Source organism: Podarcis bocagei (assembly GCF_964188305.1).
Source record: "Podarcis bocagei genome assembly, chromosome: 7".
Lineage (NCBI taxonomy): Eukaryota > Metazoa > Chordata > Lepidosauria > Squamata > Lacertidae > Podarcis > Podarcis bocagei.
In genome coordinates this window covers 50,526,648-50,539,037 of record NC_138132.1, presented here as the reverse complement: position 1 = coordinate 50,539,037, position 12,390 = coordinate 50,526,648, and the positions used below count along the sequence as shown (strand labels likewise).

The window sequence follows — 12,390 nt, the reverse complement described above, 5'->3', positions numbered from 1 at the left end:
TTGGTTTGGAATGGGATTTATAGTAACTTGAAAGTGGTTGTGAAATGGCAACTTGCGCTACTGATGTTGTTCAAGTATCTCAGCAGGAGAAAAGTGGCTCTCAAATTAACATCCATCTACTGCAAGGCATTTGCCTGTAGGGAAAAGCAAAAGAAAGATTTGCAAAGCTCAATGACCAACCAGATGCCTTTAGGGGAAGCCCACAAACAGCACATGGGCACATGGGCACATAAGCACTTTCTGCACATGCAATTCCCAGCAACCGGTGTTTAGAAACGTACTGCATAAAAATAATCCTCAAAGTAATACAACACAGATAAATAAAGATATAAAACCCAAATACAGAAATTTAATATATTCATCTGATGGACTAGTCTCTAGTCCACAAAAACTTCTATATATACACACACCTTCACAACTTTTATGAAGTCAAGAAATGTTCCAAATTTAAAAGTCTTTACAGTGCTACAAACATGACTGATTTTGCTCCTATTTAATTGTGTACTTTGTGTGTGTGCAATAGAGAGTAAGCTCCACCTCAATCACAGATATCCCCTGATGGGGCACTTCTTCTGGTGGTTCTCCACGCAGCCTCTGATATTGGCCTTCAGTAGGGCCAAGCCTTTAATATGGCAGGCCCTGCCCTGTGGAACTCCCTGCTAGTAGAGGTTTTTTTTAAAAAAAATAATTTTTATTCATTTTCCAAACAATTTTATACAGTCAACAAATATTTTAACACTCATTCTTCAATTTTTGACTTCCCTCAGTTTCTCTGTCAATCTTTCATAAAATTTCTATTTTGTTAACGCATTTCGAAACATAATATTGGCTTTTAGAACTCCTTTTCCTCTTACTCTCTTTTTTGCACTATTTCTTACTATCTCACAGAGTCTCTTCAAAACCAACAAGCGTTGTCTGTACATCACATATGTTTTTCAGATATTCTGTAAATCTCCCCCAGTCCTCGATAAACTTTTGGTCTTTCTGATATCGAATCTTCCCAGTCAATTTATCCAATTCTGCATACTCAGTCAATTTCCTTCTCCATTCTTCCACTGTTGGAATTTCTTCCTGCTTCCATCTTTGGGCCAGAAGTATGCTTGCAGCAGTCACTGCGTATTGAAACAGTTTACAGTCTCTCTTATTAATTTCATTTCCTACCATTCCTAATAGGAAGGCCTCTGTTTTTTTAACAAACGTATATTTCAACATCTTTTTCAATTCATTGTATATCATTTCCCAGAAGCCTTTCACCCTTTTACACTCCCACCACATATGATAGAAAGTACCTTCTTTTTCTTTACATTTCCAACACTTGTTGCATGTTTTGTACATTTTAGCCAGTTTAACTGGCGTTATATACCATCTGTAAACCATTTTCATTACATTTTCTTTCAACGCAGTACATGCCGTAAATTTTAACCTTTCATTCCATAATTTCATCCAGTCATCATACTGTATATTATAACCAAAGTCTCTTGCCCAATTTATCATTTCTGCTTTTACCTCTTCATCTTTTGTATGCCACTCCAGCAACATTTTATACATTTTAGACAGATTTTTGTACTCATTATTCAATACCTCCACTTGAAATTTTGATTCTTTACCTTCATACCCACATATTTTGCAATCTTTTTAAACCATTTCATTGATCTGATAGTAATGTAACCAGTCATAAACAAATTCTTTCACCTCTTCATAAGTTTTCATTTTCCATTTCCGCCCCCCCCCCCCCCCTGCTAGTAGAGGTTTGGCAGGAACCATCCCTGCCTTCTTTCAGACATCTTCAGAAAATTACATTGTTTAGGCAGGACTTTTAAATATGAATTTATTTTTTCAACCCACCTACTGTTGTTTTTAGTTCTGTTTCTTTTAATATTTCTTGCTGGTTTTACTCTTATGTGTTGTATACTGCCTTGATAGGTTTTTATGAAACTGTGGATTATAAATACTGTAAGTAAATAAATACAAGAAAAGCCTGATGGATCAGGCCAATGCCTCCATTCCAGCATCTTCTCACAGTAGCCACCCAGATCTCCCCTCCTGTGGTTTCCAGCAACTGGTATTCAGAAGCATCACTATGACTAATAGCCATCAATAAACTTCTCCTCCATCCATTTGTCTATTCCTATTTTAAAGCCATCCATGTTGGTTCCCATCACTGGCTCCTTTGGGAGTGAGTTCTGTAACTATGCTGAATGAAAAAGTACTTGGGAGTCAATAGAATTGGAAAGGGACCACAAGAGTCATCTAGTCCAAATCCCTGCAATGCAGGAACCTTCTACTCAACATGGGGCTGGAACCCACCACCCTGAGATTAAGAGTCTCATACATTATCGACCGAGCTATCCCTTTAGTCTTCCTTTTACCTGCCCTGAATCTTCCACTGAAGAAGTGTGCATGCACACGAAAGCTCATACCAAGAACTAACTTAGTTGGTCTTTAAGGTGCTACTGGAAGGAATTTTTTTTTATTTTGACTATGGCAGACCAACACGGCTACCTATCTACTACTGAATCTTCCACTATTCAGCTTCATTGGTTGTCCACGGGTTCGTCTATCTAGTGTTATAAAAGAGGGAGAATTTTCTCTCTCTACTTTCTTCATGAATTGCACAAATTTGTAAACTTCGATCACATTTTACCGGCCTTTTCTCTAAGCTATCCCCCCCCCCCATATGTGTTATTGTTTCCTGCTACTCTAAGCAAAAGGTCAGAAAAGGAGACTCCCCGCAAATTTGATAATGCAGCCAAACTCAGCCATCATTCAGCCCCTGAGGAGGGGGCAGCAAAGACAACCGCGAAGCCGAAGAGAAGAAGGGAGAGCCCGGCCGGCCTTCTGAGAAAGGGGCTCGTGGGAGGAGAACAAGGGCGGACCACCTCCGGGATCTTCCTCACTCCCGCCCCTGAATGGCGTCGCGGTTCCTCGGGCCTCCCTTTCCCCTCCTCTCCGCCTCCGCTGCTGCTGTTCCCGGTGCGGCCTGCAGGCGGCAGCCCAGAAACCGGCCCGACTCTCCTCAGCGGGGCTCCCGGTGGCCGCCTCGTACGAGCCCGGAGGAGGGAACCAAAGCCCAGCAGCCTCGGCAGCCGCAGCAGCAACAGCCGCCGCCCCAGCCCCAGCGGGAGGAGATGCGATGACAACGTCCGCCCTGCAGGTACCGGCCGCTCCGAGATGCCTCGCGCTCCGCGCCGGCTTTGCGGCCTACGCCGAACCCCGGCTTTGCGGCCTACCGGGGCGGGCCTTTAGGGGCGAGGAGGGAGCCCTCGCCCCGAGGGGTCGCCGCGGCAAAGCGGTCGAAGAAGCCGGGCTGAGGGGAAGCGGAGGGTCTTTTGGTCAGAAGCTCTGGACTCTTCCCCCGCCCCGCTCCCAAAATGGCCCCTGTTTTGGTAATAAGGGGAGGGGGACAACCCCGCTCGCTCCCCAAAAGATCTGGTCCGTGGACGTTGTTGCTCTCATCCACCCGGAGAGGGGAAGAGAAGGGGAGGGTCGTTTGAGTTTGCTAATTGAATGTGTTGTTTTGTGAGCGGACGCTGAGGAGGGAGAGAGAAGGGGCCTCCTGAACACCTGAGCGGGAGGGGAGGGAAGCCTGGAGCCTCCACCGGGGGCTGGGGGAGCTGCCTTGGTTTGTAAGGCAGAGTGAGTTATTCAGAGGAGGCAAAGACCAGGAAAAGCACACAACTTTAGTCCTACTCAGAGTAGACCTGTTGGGCTTACTCAGCACATGTCATTTAGGCCCATTGATTTCAATGGGTTTACTCTGAGTAGGCCTTGGGCGTAACCCATGTCTACATGCATATATCACAAGTCATCAAAATGATGCACACACTTCAGTGCCTATTTCCTAAACTAATTGCCACCCCTCTGATCTATATGCTTTCTGCGTATTTTTGTTATATAACAATTTATAGAAAGATAGTTGCCCTCTATCAAAAGATGCATCACAGGTTGTATTTTCCAGGGCTAGAAAATCTCTGAAACCTAGAGTTTTGAAATGCACTCAGTCCTGAGCAGAGCTAGGGTTTTAGGTAGCAGGCAGGTGTTTCCAGGCTGGCCCTACTTTCTGTCAAGGGAAATCCTGCTGCCTTGTTCTGTAAGGAAGGTGCTGGTGCACATATCTTCCTGGGAAGAACCTAAGGACACAGAGGTATCAAACAGTATTCTTGGGACATTCTGACAAAATTGGGAGAGGTGCTTCATCCAGGTTGTGGTTCGTAGACCATTTGTGGGAGATGAAACTGAACTGAAAGGAGCTCAGTACCATGTTTGGTTAGCTTATTCAGGCATCAACTGGAGACGTATCTGTACTATACCCGGGGAGTCCTTAGGAACAGCCAGTTAGAAGCAGCACACAAGACTTTATTGTCTTTTATGGCTTGGATGATTTTCTTTCCCAGGTGACATGTTCAGCAGGTGAGGTAACAGTCCACAAGGCCACCCCTATGTGAGATTCATTCCCTCATAATATTGACATTGTGTAGTATGGTGATTAGGGTGTTGGTCTAAGACCTGGAGACCAGGGTTCAATTCTACACTTGGCCATGAAGCTCACTGAGTGACCTTGGGCCAGTCACCAACTCTTAGCCTAGTCTACCTCACAGGGTTGTTGTGAGGATAAAATAGGCAAGGAGGGAATGTGTACACCATCTTGGGCTCCTTGGGGGGGAAAGTGAGATATAGATGTAATAGTAAATAAACCCAGCACATTTCCTCTTTGCAGTGGGAAGGTGACTCTTTCAGCAGCTGCTGTGCAGTACCAATTCCTGCCCAAACTCCTTTGGGGGTCAGCAGCAGTTGTAAGCTATAAAACAGTGCAGGAGACTGGTATTCTCCTTGTGACCTCAGCAGCATCTGGCACGCAGGCAATGCCTTATACCACCTGCTGGCAGTCACAACTGTATAAAAATCTGCTTCTTTGTGGTGGAATTTGGACTGGTTTAAATCCAGACAGGCCACCCTGTTTGCTTGGTTCCTAAGGCCTAGCATCTTAATCAAACCCCTCTTCAAAGGCCCAGAGCCTCCATCTCTCTCTTACTCAGTAACTGTTTGCTTTATGGTCCTCAGACTGGTTAAATCCCTGTGCGATTGATGACAAAGTACTGCTCACCAGTTTGCAAGAACAATAAACGTGTAGAAGAAGGCACATGCCTTAAATTTCTAACTCTCTCCCACCTTAAATATTTAGATAGGTACTTAGTCTTTGTCGCACCATTTTCTCCTGTCTCTTGGTTACGCCTCAGCAAACATTTAAGAGTCTTAGGGGTTAGTACCAAACTTAGAGCCTCCTGGAATTCCCAGTGCTGTGAATTTTTCTAGCTGTGATTCTGATGTGCCACCATGAAACTTGAGCCAGGCATTTGCTTTCCAGAAAGCCATTGATTTGGTCACAAAAGCCACCGAGGAAGATAAAGCAAAGAACTATGAAGAGGCTCTGCGTCTCTACCAGCATGCGGTGGAGTACTTCCTTCACGCCATCAAGTGTGAGTCTGTTTTGGGGGTGGGAGGCTTAGGGGGAGCTTTTACGTGACACTGGGAAGGCTTACAAGGACCTTGCTCAGAGCAGCAGCTTCCTTTGCTTTGCTTGCTGTGCGGCTGTCAGGGGAGACCCAGGCTTGTTCAGTGCTCTGTGGTTGTAGCCCATTTGTTGGGTGATGACATCAGGGAATCTGCAGACAAAGTGGTGTGGAGAAAGTGGATAGAAGTAAGGTTTTCTCACTCTCTTAATGCTAGAGCTCAGGGATTGCTCCAGAGAAACTGATTGGCAGGAGAGGCAAAAGGAAGGACTTATTCGTTTAGAGGTATAATCCATATTTAGAATTCCCTGCCATGGTTTGGTGATAGCCGCTGGTTTAGATGGTTTTAAATGAAAGTTATACAAAGCCACTGGGGATGAAAAGTGTCCACCAATGGTTGTCAGTTATTGTGATGATGCTGTGGAATCTCTAGGGACAGAAGCAGTATATGATACTGAGTGCCAGTTCTTTGTGGGCAACAGTAGGAGAGGACTGCTCCCTTCCAGTCCTGCTTGTGGGCTTCCCAGAGGCAACTGGCTGGCCAGTGTGGGAACCAGGATGTTGGACCATATAGGCATTTTCTTGGCATGGCCCATCAGGGCTGTTCTTATGTACTTAAAGTTCTCTGTGACATGCAGTCAGTAGCTGGTAGCTACTGTGAGCAATTTGCATCTAGGATAAGTGAGCCTCCAAGCTGGTTTCCCCACTACTGAATCTGGAAAGTGCTGCTGCAGGGAACCCTAGTCGGGTGGGGGCAGGCTGTCCAGGGAAGCTCTTCCTTACCGCTGCCTGTTGCCCTTGCAGATGATGCTCACAGTGACAAGGCCAAGGAAAGCATCCGGGCAAAGTGTGCACAGTACCTGGACCGGGCTGAGAAGCTGAAGGATTATCTGCGGACCAAGGACAAGCAGAGCAAAAAGCCTGTCAAAGAAGCCCAGAATGACAGCAAGGGGTATGGCTTAAAGGGTTGGCTCCTCAAAGTATGGTGTGGGTGGGTGGGGGGGAAGAGATTGGGTGAGGAAGTCATAGAGGCACTGTTAGCCCAGCCTTGCTTCCATTGCCCTTTGCTCTGTGTCTTTGTGTGTTTATGCAAGTGCAGATAAGTTAGGTACAGTTAGGTTAGGAGTTAATACAAGAATAAATGAGATCTCAGAGGGTAGGGGAAGGGGAGGTTCGGTGTCCTGCCTTGCCCCAGAACGTGGGAATGGGATCAGATCATCAACTAAGAGAAAATCCATCAAATGATTCTTTCCTTAATCTCAGCAACCTCCTTTAGGTGATGTGGAACAGCTCTGCTCTTGCTTGATCCCAGGCCCTGCTGGTAGAGCACTGTGGGTTGGGTTGCAGGTGACACTGATGCGTGGCTGGTCCTGTCTTGAGGGTGGAGAGGATATGAGCATATTCTTTGATTTCATGTGTAGTTGAGGCCAGGTGTCTGATGGGAACTGGGAGAGACCTGATTCTCTGAGGAGGTGGTTCTGTGTTGCTCATCCTCCCCTCACGCAAACTTTGCAAATAAGCACCAGTTGGAGTAGGCATGAGTTGGGGAGTCCTCCTGCCCCTCATGGCACTGCCCACCCCATATCATTTGATGCCTCTCTCTCTCTTCAGGAGTGACAGCGACAGTGAGGGCGACAATCCTGAGAAGAAGAAGTTGCAAGAGCAGCTGATGGGTAAGCCAGTTCTGAGCAGCCCCTGGTCCCTGTGCTTGTTGCTGGCTCTGTAGAGACAAGTGCAGCTTTCTGAAGGTGGGCTTGAGGGGTTAGGAGGGTTTAATGCACCCCTCCTTGGCAGGATGGGAGGGAGTCAAGTGGGCTCTATTGGGCAAATTGCTTTCCCCTTCCAGGTGCCATTGTGATGGAGAAGCCCAACGTGCGGTGGAATGATGTGGCTGGGCTGGAAGGAGCTAAAGAGGCCCTCAAGGAAGCGGTCATCTTGCCCATCAAATTCCCTCACTTATTCACAGGTGAGAATCTGGGCACCTCTGTCCCCTGGGCATGCTAAATGTTGCGAGGGGTGGATGAGTCCATTTCCTCTCTCTTTGCCCCAGGTAAGCGCACTCCATGGCGAGGGATTCTCCTCTTTGGCCCTCCTGGTACTGGGAAGTCTTACCTGGCCAAGGCTGTAGCAACTGAAGCAAGCAACTCCACCTTCTTCTCCATCTCCTCTTCAGACTTGATGTCCAAGTGGCTAGGGGAGAGTGAAAAGTGAGTGACAAAATCCATGGGGGAAGTGGGGGAGGGAGAGAACCATCTCTCTCACTTAGGAGAGTGCGGCTTGGTCTATGGAGTGGAATAAGATGTTCTATTAGGGTATGATGGGGGTGGTTAGTGCCCCACCCACTCAAGCTGAACTCCAGCTCACATAATCCCTGACCATTGGCTGTGCCCCAAAGTATCTGGGGTGGGGAGACAGATAGAGGTGGGGCTAGAACTGTGCAAAATGGGTGTCTATGGAAGGCTTTAGATTTGCCGCATTTTGCCACAGTTGTTTGGACACAGGCTTGGTTTGTAGTCTTTATTTTATGGTTCCTGTCAAATGTGCCAGTGGCCTCCAATGGCCCTTCCCTGAGCTTTCTGCTGTGCCTTTTCCTTTAGATTGGTGAAGAACCTTTTTGAGCTGGCCAGGCAGCATAAGCCTTCCATCATCTTCATTGACGAAGTGGACTCTTTATGCGGCTCTCGCAATGAGAATGAGAGTGAGGCAGCCCGCAGGATCAAGACGGAGTTCCTGGTACAAATGCAAGGTGGGTAGACAGAGCGACAGGAGAGAGACTGCCCAAGAGGACCCTTTGCACTGGGGAGCATCTGGTCTGCCTCTCTGCCTTCCCCAGTGTGGAGTGATGATTTGTGGCTTTCTTTCTTGACAGGTGTCGGGAATGACAATGATGGCACGTTGGTCCTGGGTGCTACCAACATCCCCTGGGTGCTAGATGCTGCCATTCGGCGAAGGTGGGTGATGCTGCAGATTTTTCTGGGGCTCCTGCTGCCCACATGGACAGTCTTGTACCCTCCAAAACAGCAAGAGGTCTCCCTGCGCCCTGGTCTGAAGGGCTGTTTCCGTTTTGTTGAGGAATACTTCTGTTTCATCCATTGTAGTGTCTGCAGGGGCTTATAACAGGACTAAAACCAGCAATATATTAAATTTTATTACATTTATATCCTGTCTTTCAAACGGGGTGTTTGTGGTTCTTCTCACCCCCCGTTCTATCCCCACAGTCACCCTGTGAGCTTAGGCTGAGCAGATAGTGACTGGCCCAGAGAGCTTTATGACTGAGTATGGATCTGATCTCGGGGTCTCCTCAGACCACAACTGCATGCTGTCAGCAAAACATAACATAAATCTAAATAAACAAACAAACCACACATTTAAAACAGCATTTTTAAAAAATCTGATCAAAGGGTGCTAATCTTCATCAAAAGTCTGTGCAAATAGTAATGTTTTCAGCTGGCACAACAAAGCCAATCAGTTTGGGGCTGGGGGGAGGCTGCCATACACCTCACCTCACCTCTCCACATGGTTGAATCTAAGCAGAAGCTTTGTAGGCGTGGGAAGCAGCGACTTCTTCCCTCTCCCTTTGGGGACGGACTGTCACATGTCTGCTTGCATTTGCACATAGGTTTGAGAAACGTATTTACATCCCGCTTCCCGAGGAGCCGGCCAGGGCTCAGATGTTTAAGCTGCACCTTGGCAACACGCCACACAGCCTGACAGAAGCCAACATCCACGAATTAGCCCGGAAGACTGACGGCTATTCAGGGGCTGACATCAGCATCATTGTGCGCGATGCCCTCATGCAGCCTGTCCGCAAGGTGCAGTCAGCCACACACTTCAAAAAGGTGAGGACGGCATTTCCTACAAGGGCTGTGCCAGGGCAGGCTGGAAGGTAGATTCCCCTTGCTTGGCCCATCCTGTTGTTTCTTCAAAGCTTCTGCTGGGGAGTGAAGCAGCCGAAGATTCCACCTTCTCAGTGGACTCAGCTGCTCCCAGGACTTCCTTTCCCAGGCAGGGTCATGTGACATTGTTGTCTAGCCCTGGGCAGGCAGAGGCGGTTCCTCCCCGGTTCCTTTCCTACCTCACCCAGTATATTCCCGCAGCTGCACTTGCCTCTCTGTATTTGTTCTTCTTCACTTCTGTGTACCTGGTGCTTATTATTTTACATGGACGTCCTGCTCTTGTTTTGGGGGAATACTCAAGCAGTTTTTGAGGGGCTCCCAGGCATTCCTCTGCTTTAATAATGTCACAGCAACTTTCATAAATATTTTTGAGAGGATTAAATTAAACCCTTTTGGTCAGATAAGACTTCTGACATTCCAGTTGCTATGGATTAATATGTGGTGTTGGGGACTGGCATTGTGCTTCTCTTGACAAGTGTCCCTGCAGTATTCAGATGGCTGTTGCTGGATGGATGGCCTACTTGTTCCTTCCAAACAGAGTGACTAGTGTACTTGCAGGGGGACTGACTCTTTGTTCCACCTGCTTCTGTCTTGCATTGCTACTATACCTGTCCTACCAGGACCTAAGAGTTCTGTGTGCAGCCTGCCTCCACCCCCCAGGAATCTGCTACATCAATGCGCTGTCTGGGTCCTTATTTCAGGTCCGTGGACCATCCCGCACCAATCCAGGCACGGTGGTAGATGATCTGTTAACCCCTTGTTCCCCGGGAGATCCTGGTGCTATTGAAATGACATGGATGGAGGTACCTGGGGACAAGCTTCTGGAGCCTATAGTCTGCATGGTGAGTGAGGTCCCCTGACTTTCCTGCCTGGACCCTCTTCTTTCTGAGTCCCAGGCTTTTTCTCCTGTGTAATTGATACAAACTCTGATGTGCGCCAAGCAGGTTTGGATGGCAGCTGCAGGTTTGGAAATGCCCCTTCCAGATGACTGTGAGGAGTTTCAGCTCCTAAAACCTTTGTGGTTTTTGTGACCAAGATGCATGTATACCCCATCCCTGAACGTCCTATTCTGTTTTTGCAGTCGGACATGCTGCGCTCACTGGCCACCACCCGCCCCACCGTGAATGCAGAGGATCTGCTAAAGGTGAAGAAGTTCACTGAAGACTTTGGCCAGGAGGGCTAATGCTGTGCCTATGAGGAGCAGCGGTGATGGGGGGCATTTTACCATGGACATGTGTGTAGACAAGGCCCTTTGTGCTGACAGTGGACTGTGCCAGGCAGAGGTTAGCATCCAGCTTACTACTGAATCTGTCTCTGCTTGGGGCACTTGGCTGGGGAAGGAAGAGGATGAGGTGACACAGCCTCCATTGCTACTCTGGGAGATGGACACAAAGGGGAGAAGGCTGAGCCCAGCCCGCTCTGGTTTTTCCCCATCCAGACATCCCTGCCTTCATGGTTGCTCTTTCATTTCCCCCCCTCTAACGCTGCTTGGCTTGTTTATATACAAATAAAAACAATCCAAAACTTCCACTATACCGCAACCCTTTTTTCCTGAGACCCCTTCCAGCTCCTGTGGAAGCAACACCTGGTGCCACCCCAAAGAGAAAACCGAACTGGCTTCACCTAAGGCCATTGCTTACTCCTTGAAATCTGAAATGCTGCACTTCCAAGCTTGATCTGAACTTTGAAGAGTGTGGCCTTCTTCTGGCTCAGCCAAAGTGGCAGGAAGCTCCCCAGTGAGAAATACACTCCAAGGCTTAACTAATGCTCAGCTCTCTCCTGGAGTTGAGGTACTCATGTTGGAAGTGCTGTCCAAGAAGCTTACCCTGCCAAGGCCTGGCATGGCTTGAGGTAAGGTATCTGAAAATGTGCTCTGCCCCACAGGATGCTGTGTTGCTGCAGAATTTGTTGCCCTTCAGCTCTGTAGCGTTTTGCATGTGTGGCACAGAAAAAGCAGAAGGGGAGCAGAAAAGGGATGAGGAGGGCTGCAGCTCCAAGCCCCTCGGTCTTATCCTGGCACTGTGGCTCAACCCAGCAAGCCTGCTCCTTCTCAGAAAGGGATGACGTCTTTGCTCTTCCAGCTGTGGCACAAGAGGTGACGGTACTAAGGAATGCAAACTGGGCACCTGTCAGCACACAGGTGCTGGCAAAGTCCTGCAAATGAGATGGAGCTTTCCCGCCTTTGCAGCTGCAGCATGTGGGAGATCTGCCCCCCATCCCCCCCCATGGCTTCTTTGCTCATGGTTGGGCCTCTGCTGGTGTGTCTCTGCTGCAATCTGGGGCTCTAGAGTGTCTTTTTTAAAAATCCATGCCATGGGGAGGCAAAGGACTCATTTATTCCACCCCATTGGCTCTAGGCAATGGCTCTTGTGCCACAAGTGGAGGAGGCTGGCAATGCTTAAGCATAGGCTTCTACTTACAGCAGGGTTTTTGCTTCCCTGAAGGTAACTGCTGATTCCTAATTCAACAAATCCACCTTTCTCTGCCACTAAAGCTACTTTCCTGAGCTTTAGTCTTCTTGTCTTAGTACTACTGAGGAAGGCATGTAGGGGAGGGTGGGAGCTCTTGGTGAAATTCAAGTGAATAGCTGTGAGAACCTCTTAACTGTCAAGGGGTTTAGCGGCCTGTACACCCCCTGCCCCCTTTCTTGTCACGTGTACATAATTTTGAGTTGATTCCAGTGTGGGGAGGGACAGTTTATGGAAGAATAAAGTGTTGAACTATTTGTCTCTTATATATTCAGCTGATTTTTTACAAGCAACATACAATGGTACAATTTGTTTCACAGTTTCTCCACAGGAGATGAAGGAAGAGGCAGTCTCCTTTATTCTGCTTAGTCTTATCTCCTTCCCACACCACAGATGCAATCCACATCCCTACAAGCTGAAGGTGCTAGAGCGTTGAGGCCAGCAGCTCTGTGCACAATTTAGCTAGCTAGGAGGGGGTTGTGGGTGCATTTAATCTGTAAATCTCTTTAAGAGGTT

At 47.9% G+C, this 12,390-nt stretch overlaps 1 protein-coding gene and 1 long non-coding RNA gene across 2 annotated transcripts; one reads left to right on the top strand and one right to left on the bottom strand.

Annotated features, from left to right (window-relative positions):
- Positions 1-5,352, bottom strand: LOC308591699. Its single transcript, XR_014010222.1, has 2 exons — positions 3,231-5,352; positions 1-134 (listed from the first exon to the last, which is right to left on the bottom strand). It is a non-coding gene; the product is annotated as an uncharacterized lncRNA (long non-coding RNA).
- Positions 2,937-12,140, top strand: VPS4A (vacuolar protein sorting 4 homolog A). Its single transcript, XM_081202579.1, has 11 exons — positions 2,937-3,154; positions 5,366-5,477; positions 6,315-6,462; positions 7,122-7,183; positions 7,357-7,476; positions 7,561-7,717; positions 8,108-8,256; positions 8,380-8,461; positions 9,130-9,349; positions 10,108-10,248; positions 10,488-12,140. The coding sequence occupies exons 1-11, from the start codon at positions 3,134-3,136 to the stop codon at positions 10,587-10,589; spliced, it is 1,314 nt and encodes a 437-aa protein (XP_081058705.1). The 5' UTR covers positions 2,937-3,133; the 3' UTR covers positions 10,590-12,140.
- Positions 12,141-12,390: the final 250 nt, after the last annotated feature.